Source organism: Peromyscus leucopus, chromosome X (genome assembly GCF_004664715.2).
Source record: "Peromyscus leucopus breed LL Stock chromosome X, UCI_PerLeu_2.1, whole genome shotgun sequence".
Classification (NCBI taxonomy): Eukaryota; Metazoa; Chordata; class Mammalia; order Rodentia; family Cricetidae; genus Peromyscus; species Peromyscus leucopus.
The window spans coordinates 94,367,449-94,383,595 of NC_051083.1; the positions used below are offsets into that span (position 1 = coordinate 94,367,449).

At 38.3% G+C, this 16,147-nt stretch overlaps 1 protein-coding gene across 1 annotated transcript in view; it reads left to right on the forward strand.

The window, feature by feature from the left end:
- Nucleotides 1-16,147, forward strand: part of Atg4a (autophagy related 4A cysteine peptidase) — a 62,413-nt gene that overhangs the window by 2,874 nt on the left and 43,392 nt on the right. Inside the window, exon 2 of the mRNA XM_028876902.2 lies at nucleotides 72-248. Coding sequence (XP_028732735.2) covers nucleotides 72-248 — 177 coding nt within the window. The remainder of the gene's footprint in view (nucleotides 1-71; nucleotides 249-16,147) is intronic.

The following is a 16,147-nucleotide window of genomic DNA, read 5'->3' on the forward strand; positions in this document are numbered from 1 at the left end:
GGCAACCAATCAAAGAGCTAGAGGTTCTCCAATCACTGTTCTCTCTGTTTTCTGTGTTGCCCGTCCAATAGCCCGGAGCTTCTGGGAGTTGCAGTTTGAAAGAATTTCCGGGCCTGGAGGCATCTTCGCCGGCTACTCAGTTCCGGCTCCTAGCAATGTGGAACTACAAGTCCCAGAATCCTCTGAGAAAGCCGTAGTCAAGTTGCCGGTGGAATTGGCCCAGGATGACAGCTGGAGAATGGAGTCAGGTAATGGGAGCGGCTTCTGGAGGCACTGTGTGAAAGAGCTAGGGTGGGTGGTCGTTGGAGGGCCAGTAAATCGGCCACATGAAACGGAAACTGTACCGGGGCAAGAGAGTTCTGATCCTAAAGATCTTGTTCCTCTGGGCCCTCACTTGCAGTGGCAGGCGGAAGGGACAGTAGTTGGAGCTGAGTACTACCTCTTGAGCTTGAACCACGGACTGTAGCTACCCTCCCCCTCCCTCCCACTGTCCAAGGAGTGGAAAGAAGCACGGGCTAGTTACCCTGCCATCCCGGCAGAGTGGCATCAGAGGAGGATTCTGCCACAGCAGCGGTTACACATGACACCATACAGAGGTGATGTGCCAGAGTGATGCTAAAGACAGGGTGTGATGCCATAGGAGCCACTTGATACCTAAGAGACCTCAGTGAGTCTGTAGCCTGGTGACATCGCTACTCAACTGTGGTCACCTTAGGGATACCAGGGTATGATATTGTCACTTTAATATCATGGTAATGGCAATTACATCGAGGCTGGCTAGAATGTTAAGCTAACAATGTGGGTTTTTTTTTTTTTTTTTTAAGGAAATTCCAAATAGTGCTGTAGCAGAAGAGATGCAAGTCTTATCTTTTATAGAGCATATCCGAAAGGGTATTAGAAAATATGTTAAAAATATAATTTTTAAAAATGATCATGTTTATGTCTCTCCTGTTGTGATATAGAACAGGGTTTAGAAAACTTCTTGTAAAATGCCAGGTTATAGATATTTTAGGCTTTTGGCGGGCAAATGGTAAAACCAAGTCTAGAAGACAAGTTATGACAAAGTTAATTGATGAAAGTCTAAATATAATAATAGTAGAATATATTTTTAACACAGAAATACTGAGATCAGAATTATTTGAGAGAGGTACTATTTTGCTTAATTGAGGTTTAAAATTAATATTTTCTATCATCAAAATCAATTCCAGATATTCTTTAGTTAATGAGATTTTTAATCTATTTTAATCTATAGGAAAGTCTTTGAAAAGCTACTACCAAGTATTGATAATCCATGAACACACATTATTTTAAAGACTATTTTATTGATTGTATGTGTCTCCCTTTTCCTCCTTCCCCCTCCCCCGTGTGTGTGTGTGTGTGTGTGTGTGTGTGTGTGTGTGTGTGTGTGTACATGCCTTGGCATGCACGTGGAAGTCTGAGAACAACTTTTGGGAGTTGATTCTCTCCTTCTGTCATGTGGTTCTGGGGATTTAGCACAGGTCATCAGGCTTTATTGTGGAACTATCTTGAAGGTCCTAAGTTCTAATTTTGATTTAAATAAATTTAAACATTTTTCCAGAATAGTTTTAGATTTATAGAAAAGTTGCAAAGCCAGGTGCTATGGCTCACACCTTTAATCCCAGCACTTGAGAAGCAGAGGCAGGTGGATCTCTGTGAGTTTAAGGCTAGTCTGATCTACAGAGTGAGTTCCAGGACATCTGGGACTACATAAAGCAAGACCCTGTCTCAGAACAAATGTTGCAAAGATAGTACAGAATTCCTACATATTCTCTACCCAGTTTTACCTTTTCCTCCCTATATAACATTTTGATTATGGTAACTTACATAGCATAAAAGTCAACTGCGGCTAGGGGTACCCAGTAGTAGAACATTTAGCTGACATGTGCAAGGCCCTAGCTTCAATCCTCAACACTACAAAAACAAAAACCAAATGAAATGCACCTATTTAAGTATTAATTGATTAATAGTTTCAGAGTTATGCAGCTATCACAATGAATCAGTTGTAGAACATTTTGATCCTTCCAGTAAGATTTCTTGCCCATTTTCACTTAATCTTTATCTCCACTTCCTGCCCAGTGTACTCTTTGTCTTTATAAAATTGTTCTTTTTTTTTTTTTGTTTTTCGAGAGAGGGTTTCCCTGTGTAGCTTTGCGCCTTTTCCTGGAACTAACTCGGTAACCCAGGCTGGCCTCGAACTCACAGAGATCCTCCTGGCTCTGCCTTCCGAGTGCTGGGATTACAGGCATGCACCACCACTGCCCGGCTAAAATTGTCCATTCTTAATGTTTCACATAAGTTAAATCATGTAAGATTTGTTCTTTTGAGTCTTGCTTCTTTTACCCAGCATAATAGTTTTGAGACGTAACCATATTGTTACATGTGTAAGTACTTCCTTACTTTTGTTGCCTAGTAATATTCCAGTGTGTGGGTAATACATTTTGGGGTATCTACTCACCAATTGTTGGAAATTTAGTTGTTTTTTTCCCTAGTTGTTGGCTACTGTGACTGATGCTGCTTAGGACACCGATGTACACATCTTTGTGTGGACATTTGTTTTCATCTCTTGTTTCTAGATACCTGAGGGTGGAATTCCTGGGTAATGGGACAATTGATGTTTAACTTTTAAAGCAATTACAAAACTGTTTTCCAAGGCAGCAGTCACATTCTGTGCATGAGGCTTCTTGTTGCGCCACATCCTCACGCACATTTGTTCTCAACTGGGCTCTTCTTGTTGTTTTGTTTGAGAGTCTTATTCTGAGGTCCAGGATGACTTCAAACTCACTATCCTCCCGCTTCAGCCTCCGAAATACTTGGATTTCAGGTGTGTGCCTTGCTCTTTAAAAAGATTATAGCTGTTGAAGTTGGTATGACATGATATATTATAGTTTTAATGTTTATTTCCGTATGGAGTGGCTAGTGGGAGTAAACATCTTTTTAAGTGTTTATAAGCCATTGCTGGATCTTCTATACATAAGGAGCTGCTTCTGTGCTTATTGAAAATCGGGTTGTCATTTAACAGTTGAGTTGTAACAATTATTTCCATAGTCTAAATCCAAGTCCCTGTATATGATATGTAAATACTTATCCCCAATTCATAGTCTGTCTTTTCCCCTTTTGCTTTTATTTTGTTTTTGTTTGTGCTATTTTGTTTTTTGAGACATGGTCTCACTGTGCATCCCAAGCTAGTGTCACACTTGCAGTCCTTCTGCCTTTGACTCCCGAGTCACTATTACTGGTGTGTGCCTCTGTGTTCAGCTTTTTCTGTATCACAATGGTATGTGTTTTGGAGGGAAAGGTTTTGATTGTTTTGTTTTGTTTTGTTTTGTTTTTGTTTTTGTTTTTCTATGACAGGGTTTCTCTGTGTAACAGTCCTGGCTATTCTGGAAGTTGATTTGTAGACCAGGCTGGCTTCAAAACTCACAGAGATCCGCCTGCCTCTGCCTCCCAAGTGTTGGGATTAAAGGCGTGCACCATCACTGCTTGGCAATTTTTTTTTTTGAGACAAGGGCTCACTCTGTAGTCCAGGATGGCCTGCAACTTACTGTGTAACCCAGGCTTGCCCAGGACTCATAGTGATCTTCCTGCTTCAAGCTCCCAAGTGCTGCTGTTACTGGAATCAACACCAGGCCTCACTTATATTTTGATGTTTGGTAAGTCTGAATTTATTCTTTTTTTTCTTTTTAGTGTTGTACCTAGTTAGACTGCAGAATCTAAGATTCTGATGAGTTATTTCCTCATATTTTCTTCTCTTTTTCATTTAAGTCTATGACTCATTTTGTGTTCACTTTCTCTGTGGTGTAACATCAGGTTAGCTAAGGTTGTTATCCAGATTGTTCTAGCAGCATTTGCTGACTCTTTTATTATTAAAATTTTAATTCTCTCTTCTATCAGTGTACTGATAAACATACATTGTATATTTTAATCAACTCTTCTCCACATTTTGTTCCAGTTTAATTAGTTATCTTTGGGCAGTGTCTTCTCCATGATAGTATGATCACACCGCATTTCTGTATCTTTAGAAGCTTTTGGCTTGTGGCAGTTTCTCACATTTTGCTTGCTTTGATGACCTTGGTAGTTTTGAAGTGTACTTGTTAGATATTTTTTAGGTCTATTTTTCTTATGATTGGACTGGGGTACAGGAGCATAGGATTTTAACTGACCATATTTGCTGCTTGAGAAATAAGTCTATTGTCACATTTGCTTTGGGGGATGTCATTACGTTGCAGATTAATCACTTCCAACTGAAGGTGAAAGATCCTCAACTGCACAGGGAAGTGGATCTTGGGCTACAGAAATAACCTTTCCACTGTAGCAGGAATCTTAAAAGTTCTTATTAATAAAATCAAACCCGAGGCAAGTTATTGGGGTCCATGCTGGTAGATCAGAGAGACAGAACAAGCCACAGCTATCTCACCTCGCCGGATCCTCAGCTGGTCTTGTCTCCTCAGACTGGAGGCCTCTGAGTCCTCATCTGGAATGGGTCTCAGCTGAATTACTGCTCAAAAGCCTGAATGCTTAACCAGCCAAAAGCTTCTAGTTTCTGGTCCTCACGCCTTATATATCTTTCTGCTTTCTACCACCACTCCCTGGGATTAAAGGCTGGCTTTCTGGGATTAAAGGCGTGAGTCACCATGCTTGGCTTTTTCCGATGTGGCCTTGAACTCACAGAGATCCAGAGGAATTTCTATCTCTGGAATGCTAGGATTAAAGGTGTGAGTGCCACCATTTTCTAGCCTTTGTATCTAGTGGCTGTCTGTTCTCTGACCCCAGATAAATTTATTAGAGTACACAATATTTTGGGGAACACAATACCACCACATTCCACTTGCCTTAAGGTCTAAAGACTGCTGCTAGAACTGCAGTGTGAACTCAAAAACAATGTGTTCTACCTAGGGCTTACTACATGCTACTTAAACATTCTAGGTCAAACCCTCAGTACCATATAAGTCACACATGTTGGCACATGTCTATAATCCCAGCACAAAGGAGGTGCAAATCTAGAGGAGCAGGAGTTCAAAGTCATGCTTTTCAAAGTCACGCTTGGTCACATAGAACAACACAGCAGCCTGAGCTTCATGAAACTTGGAGGAAATAAGACAATGCCACTGTGTTACAATGCTTTTCTTTAATATTTGAAATGGATATTTTGGTGTTCTCTTATGTAGAATCTGTTGTCAGGGAATGGCTTGGTGTACTTGGCTGGCATTTTTAACGTGGTCATGTTTCTTGGGAAAAATCATTTCTTTTTAATCTTAAAAAAAACATTACTATGTTTCTTTCAAAACACCACAATCCAATTAAAAAATTACTTTGGTAAAAAAAACAAAAACAAAACAAACAAAAAAAAAACCCAATGTGTTCTAAATTTGTGTGTGACTGGGGATACTGTTCCTGTTTTAACTTTTGCTAAAAGGCAGCTGTATTGTGGTATAAATTGTATGCAATAAATCTCATTGTGTCCAGATATTAAAAGTTCAATGTACTTGGTTATAAATCTAGCTGGGCGGTGGTGGTGGTGGTGGTGGTGGTGGTGGTGGTGGTGGTGGTGGTGCACGCCTTTAATCCCAGCACTCGGGAGGCAGAGCCAGGCGGATCGCTGTGAGTTCGAGGCCAGCCTGGGCTACCAAGTGAGCTCCAGGAAAGGCGCAAAACTACACAGAGAAACCCTGTCTCGAAAAACCAAAAAAATAAATAAAATAAAATAAAATAAAATAAATAAATAAAATAAATAAATAAAATAAATAAATCTATACTGTTGTGTAACCAACACCAAAGTCGAGATATAAAACATTTCCCTACTTTCCCTAAATTCTCACATGCTCCTTTATGGCCTTTCTTTTTCCCCACTCACTGTTCTTGACAACTACTAAGCTGATTTCTGACCTTGTAATTTTTTAAGTACATTTATTGATTATAAGCATTTATAGAGTTGTGTTACCACTACCAAAAGCTTGTTTGAAATCATCTACTTTAACTAAGAAGGAAGCTTTGTGTCTCCTGTCATTCTTCCTTTTGCTGTCCTTATACAAACATTAGTCTATAGGGTTTCATTTTATGAGCATTAACTACAAATAAGATAATAAAAATATGTGGCCTTTTATGGCTTGCTTTTTTCACTTAATATAATCATTTTAAAATTTATACAACTATATCATCACTCCATTTATTTTTATGATTGAATATATTCTGTTTTATGATAGTTACCTATTTTGTTTATCCATTCATCAGTTTATGGCCACTTGGGTTATTATTACCTTTTGTTACTTCTAAATATGGCTGCTATACTTTATGTGTAAGTTACTGTTCAGGCATGTATTTTTATTTCTTTTGTGTACATATTTAGGGGTGGATTTTCTGGGTCATAGCCATATGAGCAACTCCATTTAACTTTTTGAGGGTGTGTCAGACTCTCCCAAAGTGGCTATTTTATCTTCTCACAACAGTGCATTTGGATGAAAAGTTTTCTATAATTAACTATATGTATCAATATCTTTCTTTTTATTATAGCCTGTATAGTGGGTATGAAGTGACATTCCATCGTTTTGACTTGTCCCAGCACCAGAAGTATATAAAACATCTTGCCATCCCTGATAGCTCAGACAATATTAAGCATTACAATGGCTTTACTCCTGCTTCACTTAGAAGTTTTGTTTTCTAACTTTAGGTTGAATTAAGACAAATTATCAAGTGAGCAGCAAAAGCTAATTTTTAATGCCAGTTGGTGTTCAGCAATTGTGGTTGAAGGTGGTTCCCATACTGTTTCAAAATGTAAACATCATTTTCATTTTGCTTTCCACAGAAAACATGTCAGATGGACTAAATTTAGTCTTGTATCTGTAGTTTGCTAATGACCATTGTAGAGAAATGTGCTCCATGTGTAGTAGGTGATCTATAAATATTTATCCAGTTTATTATGGAGGCCTGTTGTATTTACCAAAGGAATTGTTATACTGATATTTAATCATAATAATGCATCAAGGAATGTGATGTGATTGTTAGAAAAAGCTTAGAAAAGAACAACACCCAGCATATCCCATACTGAGTTATTTGTTTGCATATTCTTTTATAGCTAGTATGATGTGCTTTTATTTTATTTGGTAGATGTGGTAGTTAACTTTGGATTCTGAGTTCCTTGACATAAGTGTAAGCTCCTTCTTTATGTTTTGAAAGATAGATGATAGATAGATCTCACAGGAAAGGTCTTGTCTTTTGTGGTGCTGGCCCCAAGTTATGGAGGAACAATACAGTTGCTGTTTATGTTCATCTTGGGACAAAGGGGCCCTGTTAGGGTCTGACTTCTTTGCTACTCATATGATTGACTGTTCCCTATTGCCTTTTCTTCTGGCCACATAGATTCTAGGTCCTAGAACAAGCAAGTTAGCCTTCCAGACTTAAGTAAAGCATATGCTAATAATTAGCATCTGTGGAGCACAAGTATCAGATAGTGTGTCTCATGTAATCCATACACTAACTCTTTGAGGCCCTCCAGGCCCTGCATTTTTAAAAAGAAATTTTAAACAAATGGGCATCAACAATAAAAACTAGTATTGCATGCCTAGTAAAACTTGGAGCTAACATACAAATTCAGACAGTTTTATTCCCAAGCTCTAGCATGTAACTGCTATAATGTACTGCTAAATATTACTGAAGATACAATTATGTGTAAATGCAAACCCCAGATAATGCAATAACAATTCCGTCGGAGGGCTCTGGGCTGTACCTGCATAACTGTGGGGGAAATGACATGATTTTTGTGCTGTACAACCGAACTCGCTACATCTGTACTGTTCTTCTTTGGTGCCCCTCGCCAAACAGCACTAATGAGCACTTAAAGTGTGTTTAAGAATTGCTTTTTAATTTTTGTTTAATTTAAAATTAAATAGCTTCTTATGGCTAGTGTTTACCATTTTGGATTGTGTAGAGAGAGGTAATTATCCTTCATTTATTTCCTTCTAATTATCACCAAATAGTTTACTCACTGTAAATATTCCTTCCGTGGCAGAAATGAGAAAACAGTGATAGGAACCTGGGAATACCATACAGGGAATATATGCAGTTCTACATAACTACAGGACAACCACGGGAATAGGTTTTAAGTTTTCTGGCATGAAACTCTTCCATTCTTACTACTGACTAGCTAAGGCCCGAATAACCTACCCCAAGCTTTCTGCAATTGATTTTTCACTATTTGAAAATATAATTTATGTGTCTCAAGATGAGACATTTTAATATTTGTTTTTGATGCCACTGTTAGAATGTCCCTATTATTTTATGTCATTGGTCTATTCAAAATATTCCCATTAAAAAATCTATTTCATCATAAACCTGACATACTGTTATAGCAGTTTGATAAGGCATTTTATTTACCACTCTTTAGTACTTACATTTTTTGTTTCTAGGTCATTTATAAGTGGTTTCCTTAATTTTTGTTATGAATGATAAAAGAATCACAACAAATTATAAGAACACAGAAGGGCTTTCTATGCTCTTCGTTATGTTTACCTCATCCATTACACTATACAGAATAATAATACAATATCAGATGAGATCGGGCACATTCAAGGTGGTATGGCCATAGATTAAAATGCAATATCAAAACCAGGAAATTGACATTGAAATGTTGTGTTTTGGATAGGAACTGTCACTCTATCAAAAGGTCCCTGTATTGATGGCTCCATTCCCTGGTTGAGAGGTGATTGGACCATGAGGGTTAATTCATTAGATGAGAGTGTACTGAATGGGCTGTTAGGAAGTGGGGCCTGCTTGGAGGAAACAGGTAATGGAGATGTATGCTTTTGGTGGTTATGCCTTATCTCTGCCTCTTCCTGTTTATCCTTTTGCTTTCTGGTTGCTTAGGAGGTGAGAAGCTTTCCTCTGTCATGCCCTTCCACATGATGTTTCATTCTCGCCTTAGGCCCAAAGAATAGAGCCAGCCAGCCATGGGCTGAAAGCAAAATCAGCTGTCTTCCAGTTAGTTGTTTCTCTCAGGTATTTGTCATAATGGTAGAATATTAACATGTGGAATAATGTGTGTGAATAGCTTCAAGGTGTGTATGTGTGTGCACATATGTGTATGCATTCATATGTACAGTGTATGAGTGTGCACACATTCATATTTGTATATATGTAGGTACACATGCATAGGCATGTATGTGTATGTTGAGGCCAGAGGTCAATGTCAGTGGCTTTCTCAGTTGCTCTCTGACTGAGTTTTTGAGAAAAGATGTCTCATTGGTCTTGAGCACACCAGTTTGACTACACTGGCCAGCCACTGAATTACAGGATCTGTCTGACTCTCCAGTGCTGGATGACTGATGATCACCAAACCCAGCTTTTTGTGTGGGTTCTGGAGGATCTGAACTTCAGGTCCCCGTGCTTACCTTTTTCTAATTGAGCCATTTCTCTAGCCAGGCCATGTTGTTTTGACGTATATAGATTTGTTTAACAAATACCACAACCAGGAATTATTCTGTCAGTATAAAAATCTGTCTTCTGCTATTCCTTTACAGTCACTACCCATCACCAATTCCCTGACAGCTGTTAACTGTTGTTCTTTTCTGTCATTATGTCTGTATGTTCTATATTCCAAGATATATTTTTAATTTCCCTTGAGACTTCCCTTTTGACTGATGGATTATTTAGAGACAGGATGCATAATTTCTAATTGTTTGGAAGTATTTTCTTTAGTCCCATTGTCATCAGAGATATATTCTGCATAATTTCAAATATTTATAATTTGTGTATGTTTTAGGACTGAGGATATGGACTCTATGTGAATGTCTCTTGGAAGATTGAAAATTTATATTCTGCTATTATGTAGAATTTTCTGTGTATCCCAATCGTATCTGGTGGGTTTATTGTTGCTCAGATTTTTTTTGCCAAATCTTGTGGTAATTGGCTTTATTTAGCCATTTCGCAATGTTTATATATGTCAAAACATATTTTATACTATAAATGTAAAGCATATGTGCCTGTCAATTTAAAAATAAATTACCTTTTTCTGAAATGTGGAATTTTTTCCCAATTACATCTTGTGTATTTCTTAAACACCACACAGTTTTTCTTCTCCTTCTAGAACTCTAATGACATGGATATTTAATATACTGTTATGGTTCCATATGTCCCTGAATCTCTGTTCACTTTTTTCCAACTTACCTTTTCTTTGTTCTTTGCTGCTCATATTGAGTCTTTTCTATCATTCTATCATTAATTCCCCCGATCCCCACCATGTCACCTTCTTTTGTTCTATTGAGATAAGTCAGTGAGTTTTTTTTATCTTGATTATTGTATTTCTTCATTCTAAAAAAAGTGGTGCTTCTCTTTATGCCTCTTATTTTTTACTGAGACTTTCCATTTTAAAAAATTGGTTCTGCAGTGTTGAGAGTTGCTTGTTTGAATCGTTTTAAGATGGGTAGCTTAAAAATCACTGTGGAATAATTACAATATTTATGTCATCTCAGTGTTGGTGTCTGTTAAATGCCCTTTTCCACTCAAGTTGGTATACTCCTAGTTCTTTGTATCATGAATACTTTTGTGCTGTGTCCTTGAATCTTTATATTGTGACTCTCTGGATCTTATTTCATTCTCCTGTTTTGACAAGCCTACTTTGACACCACTATAGTCAGAGGAAGAGAGAATTACTTTTATGTTGCTGGGTATGGATGGGAGTCAAGTTCTCCCTTCATGATCCATTTATCCTCAATGTAGGGATAGGGGTGAGACTATTACTAGGCAGGGGTGAAATTTAAGGCCCTCAATAGGTCTCCACTGACACTACCCTGACTTTAAGAGGAAGGTCTCTACTACCATTATGTACTGGGGGAGTCATTGATTCCTGGCATGGATAAAAGTGCTGGATCTCCATTCTGTTTTTCTTTTTTCTTTTTTCTTTTTTTTTGGTTTTTTCGAGACAGGGTTTCTCTGTGTAGCTTTGCGCCTTTCTGGAGCTCACTTGGTAGCCAGGCTGGCTCGAACTCACAGAGATCGCCTGCCTCTGCCTCCCAAGTGCTGGGATTAAAGGCGTGCGCCACCACGCCCAGCATGTTTTTCTAAAACTATTTCAGGGAGATGGGGAAGATGGTGTGTAACTAATGCCAGATGAAGGTAGAAATCTAGTTATCGTATTTTGTGATGAGAATTGGGGTTAAATTTCTATTGTATTTGACAGGATAATTATTGTCTAATAAAAGTTTTCTTTGTAGGTTGTCACTTTCATGTTCTTTTGGCTGGAGATAGCAAACTTTTTTGAGGGACATTTATTGACTTCTCTGTAACAAGGTTCAACAGAGCCGGGCGGTGGTGGTGCACGCCTTTAATCCCAGCACTCGGGAGGCAGAGGCAGGCGGATCTCTGTGAGTTCCAGGCCAGCCTGGGCTACCAAGTGAGTTCCAGGAAAGGCACAAAGCTACACAGAGAAACCCTGTCTCAAAAAACAAAACAAAACAAAACAAACAAAAAAAAAAAACAAGGTTCAACAGATATTACTAAAACCCAAAACCCAGAGGACTCACTTCCATGGTATTATTTAGGCCCTAAGGACCCTAGCAACCAGAATACCTTGTCCTTTCTACCTTTAAGACATATAAGAGAGATGAATATATTTATTTATGATGTCTTGTGGTTTTAGCTGTATTTCATAAGAGGAACAGAGAAATGTGAGTCTACTTCATGTTTTAGTAGAACCAGAACATGTAAGTGGTTGCTTAAAGAAAACATGGATGTTGTGTTAGTTATAGCCTCTCTCCCAGTTAATTAAGAATAAATAAAATCACTCTGACCTTCATTCCTAGTCCCCACCAAACACAATTCTATTTTATTTCAACTAATTTGACTGCTTAGATTTTTTAGATATCTAATATAAGGGAAGAAAAAAATGGTCTTTGTCTTTTTATGGCCTACGTTATATATGTGTACTCACGCGCGCGCACACACACACAAACACACACACACACACCCCTCCAATCTGAGAATTATGAGTTTCTAACATTTTAATCGCCTGAATAGAATTCTCTTTATTGAAAAAAAAACCCTACTCTCTTGACTTGATTTCTTTGCTTTGGATTTTTATAAGATATAGGGTTTCATTCTCTAGCCCAGGCTGACCTAGAACTCATGGCAGTCCCGTCTCAGACTTCCAAGTGCTGGGATTATAGCCATGGGCCATGATCAGTGGTTCTCAATCTTCCTAATGCTGTGACCCTTTAATAAAGTTCCTCATGTTGTGGTGGCCCCTACAATCTTAAAATTATTCTGTTGCTACTTCATAAATATAATTTTGTTGCTGTTCGACCCCCAAAGGGGTCATGACCCATGGGTTGAGAACTGCTGCAATAGATGGACTATAATTCAGTCATTTTTTTGAGTAAGTCCATTATTATATTTTTGGTTGTGAGCCTAGCCTTTAACGGCTGAGCTATCCCTCCAGCCTGAGTAAGTTCATTATTATGACTCTAATTTTTTATATCATCCTATAGAACCACGATATTCTAAGACAAATTTATTTTTTCCATGTTTGCTTTTGTACTGAATTGTCCCAGTGTTCTTGCTAGGTCTGTGTGTGTGTGTGTGTGTGTGTGTGTGTGTGTGTGTGTGTGTGTGTGTGTATGTGTGTGTGTATGTGTAGTGTTGTGTGTTTGCATGTGTATGTATGTGTAGGCCTGAAGTCAATATTGGGTATCTTTCCTCAATGGCTCTCCACCTTTGTTTTTTCAGACAAGGTTTCTAACTGACCTTGAAACTCCCAGATTTGACTAGACTGGCTGGCAAGTGAGATTCAGAAATCCATGTCTGCTCTTCCCCAAGGCTGAGACTATAGACATATGCCACTATGCTTGGTTTGAACGTGGTTTCTGAGGATTGGCGTTTAGATCTTCATGATGTGAGTTAGGCACTTTACCCACCAACCCATCTCCCTAGGCCCATATTTCATTTTTATAATTTTTCTTTTTCTTTTTTTTCGTTTTTCAAGACAGGGTTTCTCTGTGTAGTTTTGGTGCCTGTCCTGGATCTCACTCTGTAGACCAGGCTGGCCTCAAACTCAGAGATCCACCTGCCTCTGCCTCCTGAGTGCTGGGATTAACAGCATGTGCCACCACTGCCTGGCTCATTTTTATAATTTTTGACTCTTGTTCCTTTTTGCTGCTTTCAACCTACATTTGCAAAATTACCCCCACCTCCTACCTACTTCGGCTCATCAATAAGCTTCTTCATTGGACTTAGTGTCTGAAGGGAATTCTTTTCAAGGTCTAGATACACTGTCTCTGGGTATTTTCTTTGGCTATCTGCAAGCTTGCTCTTATTTGGAAGACTTTATTATGGGACTGAGAACTACATCACCAGGAACATGAGCTCTGGAAGCTCCTGGAACCAGATCACCCTGTTTTTTCTTCTTTCAACAGAATACTATAGGGCTATCCAATTGAGGTTTGTCTGCTAGGGCTACTGAAAAGAACAAATGGTGACAGGAAGTATTCTGAGGTAATTCTAGCCTGCATCACTTCCTCTCATCAAAGAAAATCCTCGAAAATGTGATATAACAAAAGGCACCTTCCATTTGAGGCACCGAAAAAGAGTACTTGGGGTGTTGACAAGGAGTACAGAGTGAGGAATATTTTTAAATTTCAACTTCATGGTAGATGGCAAAGGGTAGAAATGAGAATGGCCTTAAGGGGCAGTTATTGTGAAATCCAGACTTCAAGGGGCCCTACTGTACTGTGTATATTGCATGGGTAGTACAAAAGCAGTTCAAACTTCATGTGTGAAATTAATATAATGGTTGTTGCATGGCTAAAGAGACATATAAAACTCATAACTGGAAAAAGCAAACAAGGAAGTTACTAATTGCATTTCCCTTTATGTATCCGTTGTCAGTACTTATAGTATAATTGTTTCAACATCTCAGACATGTTAAATTTTGAGTATTGACTGACTCAACTGAAATGCAAGGTATGTGTAACAAGCTTTGAAATCTAAGTTCAGTTATCATTGGCCACACCCAGGTACACGTGTTTCCTTTGATGCATCTTATCATTTCTTTAAGATTATGTGATAAATCACTTTCCCATTAGTTTTCTCATTACCTGTTCATTGCAGAACCAGGAGGGAAAGTATTATCAACATTTTATGGATGGGGAAAGGTAATCTCAGAACTTGGAAGAGTGGTCTGAGATGACATGACTATCACTGGTGGACCAGATAGAATCTAACTCTTTGGATTATGGGTAACATTCTACTATATTTTCTTTAGGTAAGATTTAGGGAGCAAAATTATTTAAAATATACATTTGAGCACTTTAAAGTTCTGAAGAGTCTGTTTCAGTGGGTATTGATTTATAAATTGGGTAGCTCTGTTGTAGAATATTATTTTAAGATGTGTTACTTTTGTTTATGTTGCATTTGTTTAACTCTGTGAAACTGTGTTACTGTGCCTGTCTAAAACACCTGATGGTCTAATAAAGAACTGAGTGGCCAAGAGAGGCAGGAGAAAAGATAGGTGGGGCTGGCAGGCAGAGAGAATATATAGAGGAAGAAATCTGAGAGGGGGGAGCTAGGAATGAGAGAGGAGGAGGAAGACTTCAGGGGTTAGCCACCCAGCTACACAGCTACACAACCCAACATGGAGTAACAGGAAAAGCCCGGAGACAAAAGGTAGACGGAATAAGTTAAGATGAGGAAAGCTGGCAAGCAGCAAGCCATGCTAAGGCTGAGTGTTTATAAGTAAGAATAAGCCTCCATGTGTGATTTATTTGGGAGCTGGGTGGTGGGCCCCAAAAAGAGCAGAATACCAACAACAACATAGCTCTAAGGCACAGGCGGTTTAAGCTTCACTGAGGAGCATGAGAGGATGTAAGACTGTTTGATTGATTGTAATGGAAAGCGCCCAGAGATTAGTTGATAGTTTCTAATTAGTAAATTCTATTACTGATTGGTTAAAATTAATTTTCATTTTCCTGTTTACACTGTTGGAGCCTGGTTTGCTGAGGTAGGAATCAAAGACTCTGGAGCCATCTTAGCCTAATAGCCTGTCCCACATACTTTTTATGCACATGTATGTATGGGTGTACATGTGTATATAAGTGAACATACATGTGTGTGCTCTTGTGTGTGGTACTGGAGGACAACCTTAGTGGTCATCTTCAAAAACACTGTCTGCCTCCTTTGAGACAAGGTCTGTCATCACTGGGTGCTCTCTAACTAGGCAAGAGAGGGTGGCCAGTCCCGGGATCTTCCTTTCTCTGCCTCCCCAACGTTGAGATTGCAAATGTAACTACCATACATGGTGCTTTATTACTTGGGTTTGAGGAATCAAGCTCAGGTCTTGCAAGGCCCAAGTGCTTGACTGATTGAGCCATATCCTAGCCACTCCTATCAGCTTTTTATTAAAGAACAAATTCAATACATTTCCCTGATAATAACCAACTGATGCTGTCATATTCAATAAAGCCATGATTCACAGTCAAAATAAATCCATGTATATAGCTAGGATTTAGAATGATATAAATGGAAAAAATCTCATAATTAGATTTATAAGTAATATCTGAAGTTCCTAACTGTTTGCATTTAGATTTGATGTGTATGTATACAGGAAGATAGAATAAATTCATTATATTTTATTTTCTGATAATGGCAAAGGATATTGTTAATATAATTTTGATGTTTATCACTAGTAAGTTCTGGAAGTAAATCTAATGTGGAAACTTAGCATTTCCTTTTTTCTTATAGTTATACCTTAAAAGAGTAAAGTACATTTTTATATGAATGTATGAGGCTTTTTATTTATTTTTCCCTTTTATTGAAAACAGATTCTTTTCTCATATAATATATCCTGATTACAGTTTCCCCTCCCACTTCCTCCTCACCTCACCTCCCTTCTGGATCCACTCCCTTCCTGTCTGTCATTAGAAAAGAACAGGCTTCTAAGAGATAACAACAAGACATGACAAAATAAAATATAATAAGATAAAACAGAAACCATCACATCAAAGTTGTACAAGGTAAACCAACAGAAGGAAAAGAGCTCAAGGGAAGGCACAAGAATCAGAGACCCATTCATTTACACATTCAGGAGTCCCATACAAACATTAAATTGAAATCTAAAATAGATATTCAGAGGATCTGGTGCAGACCC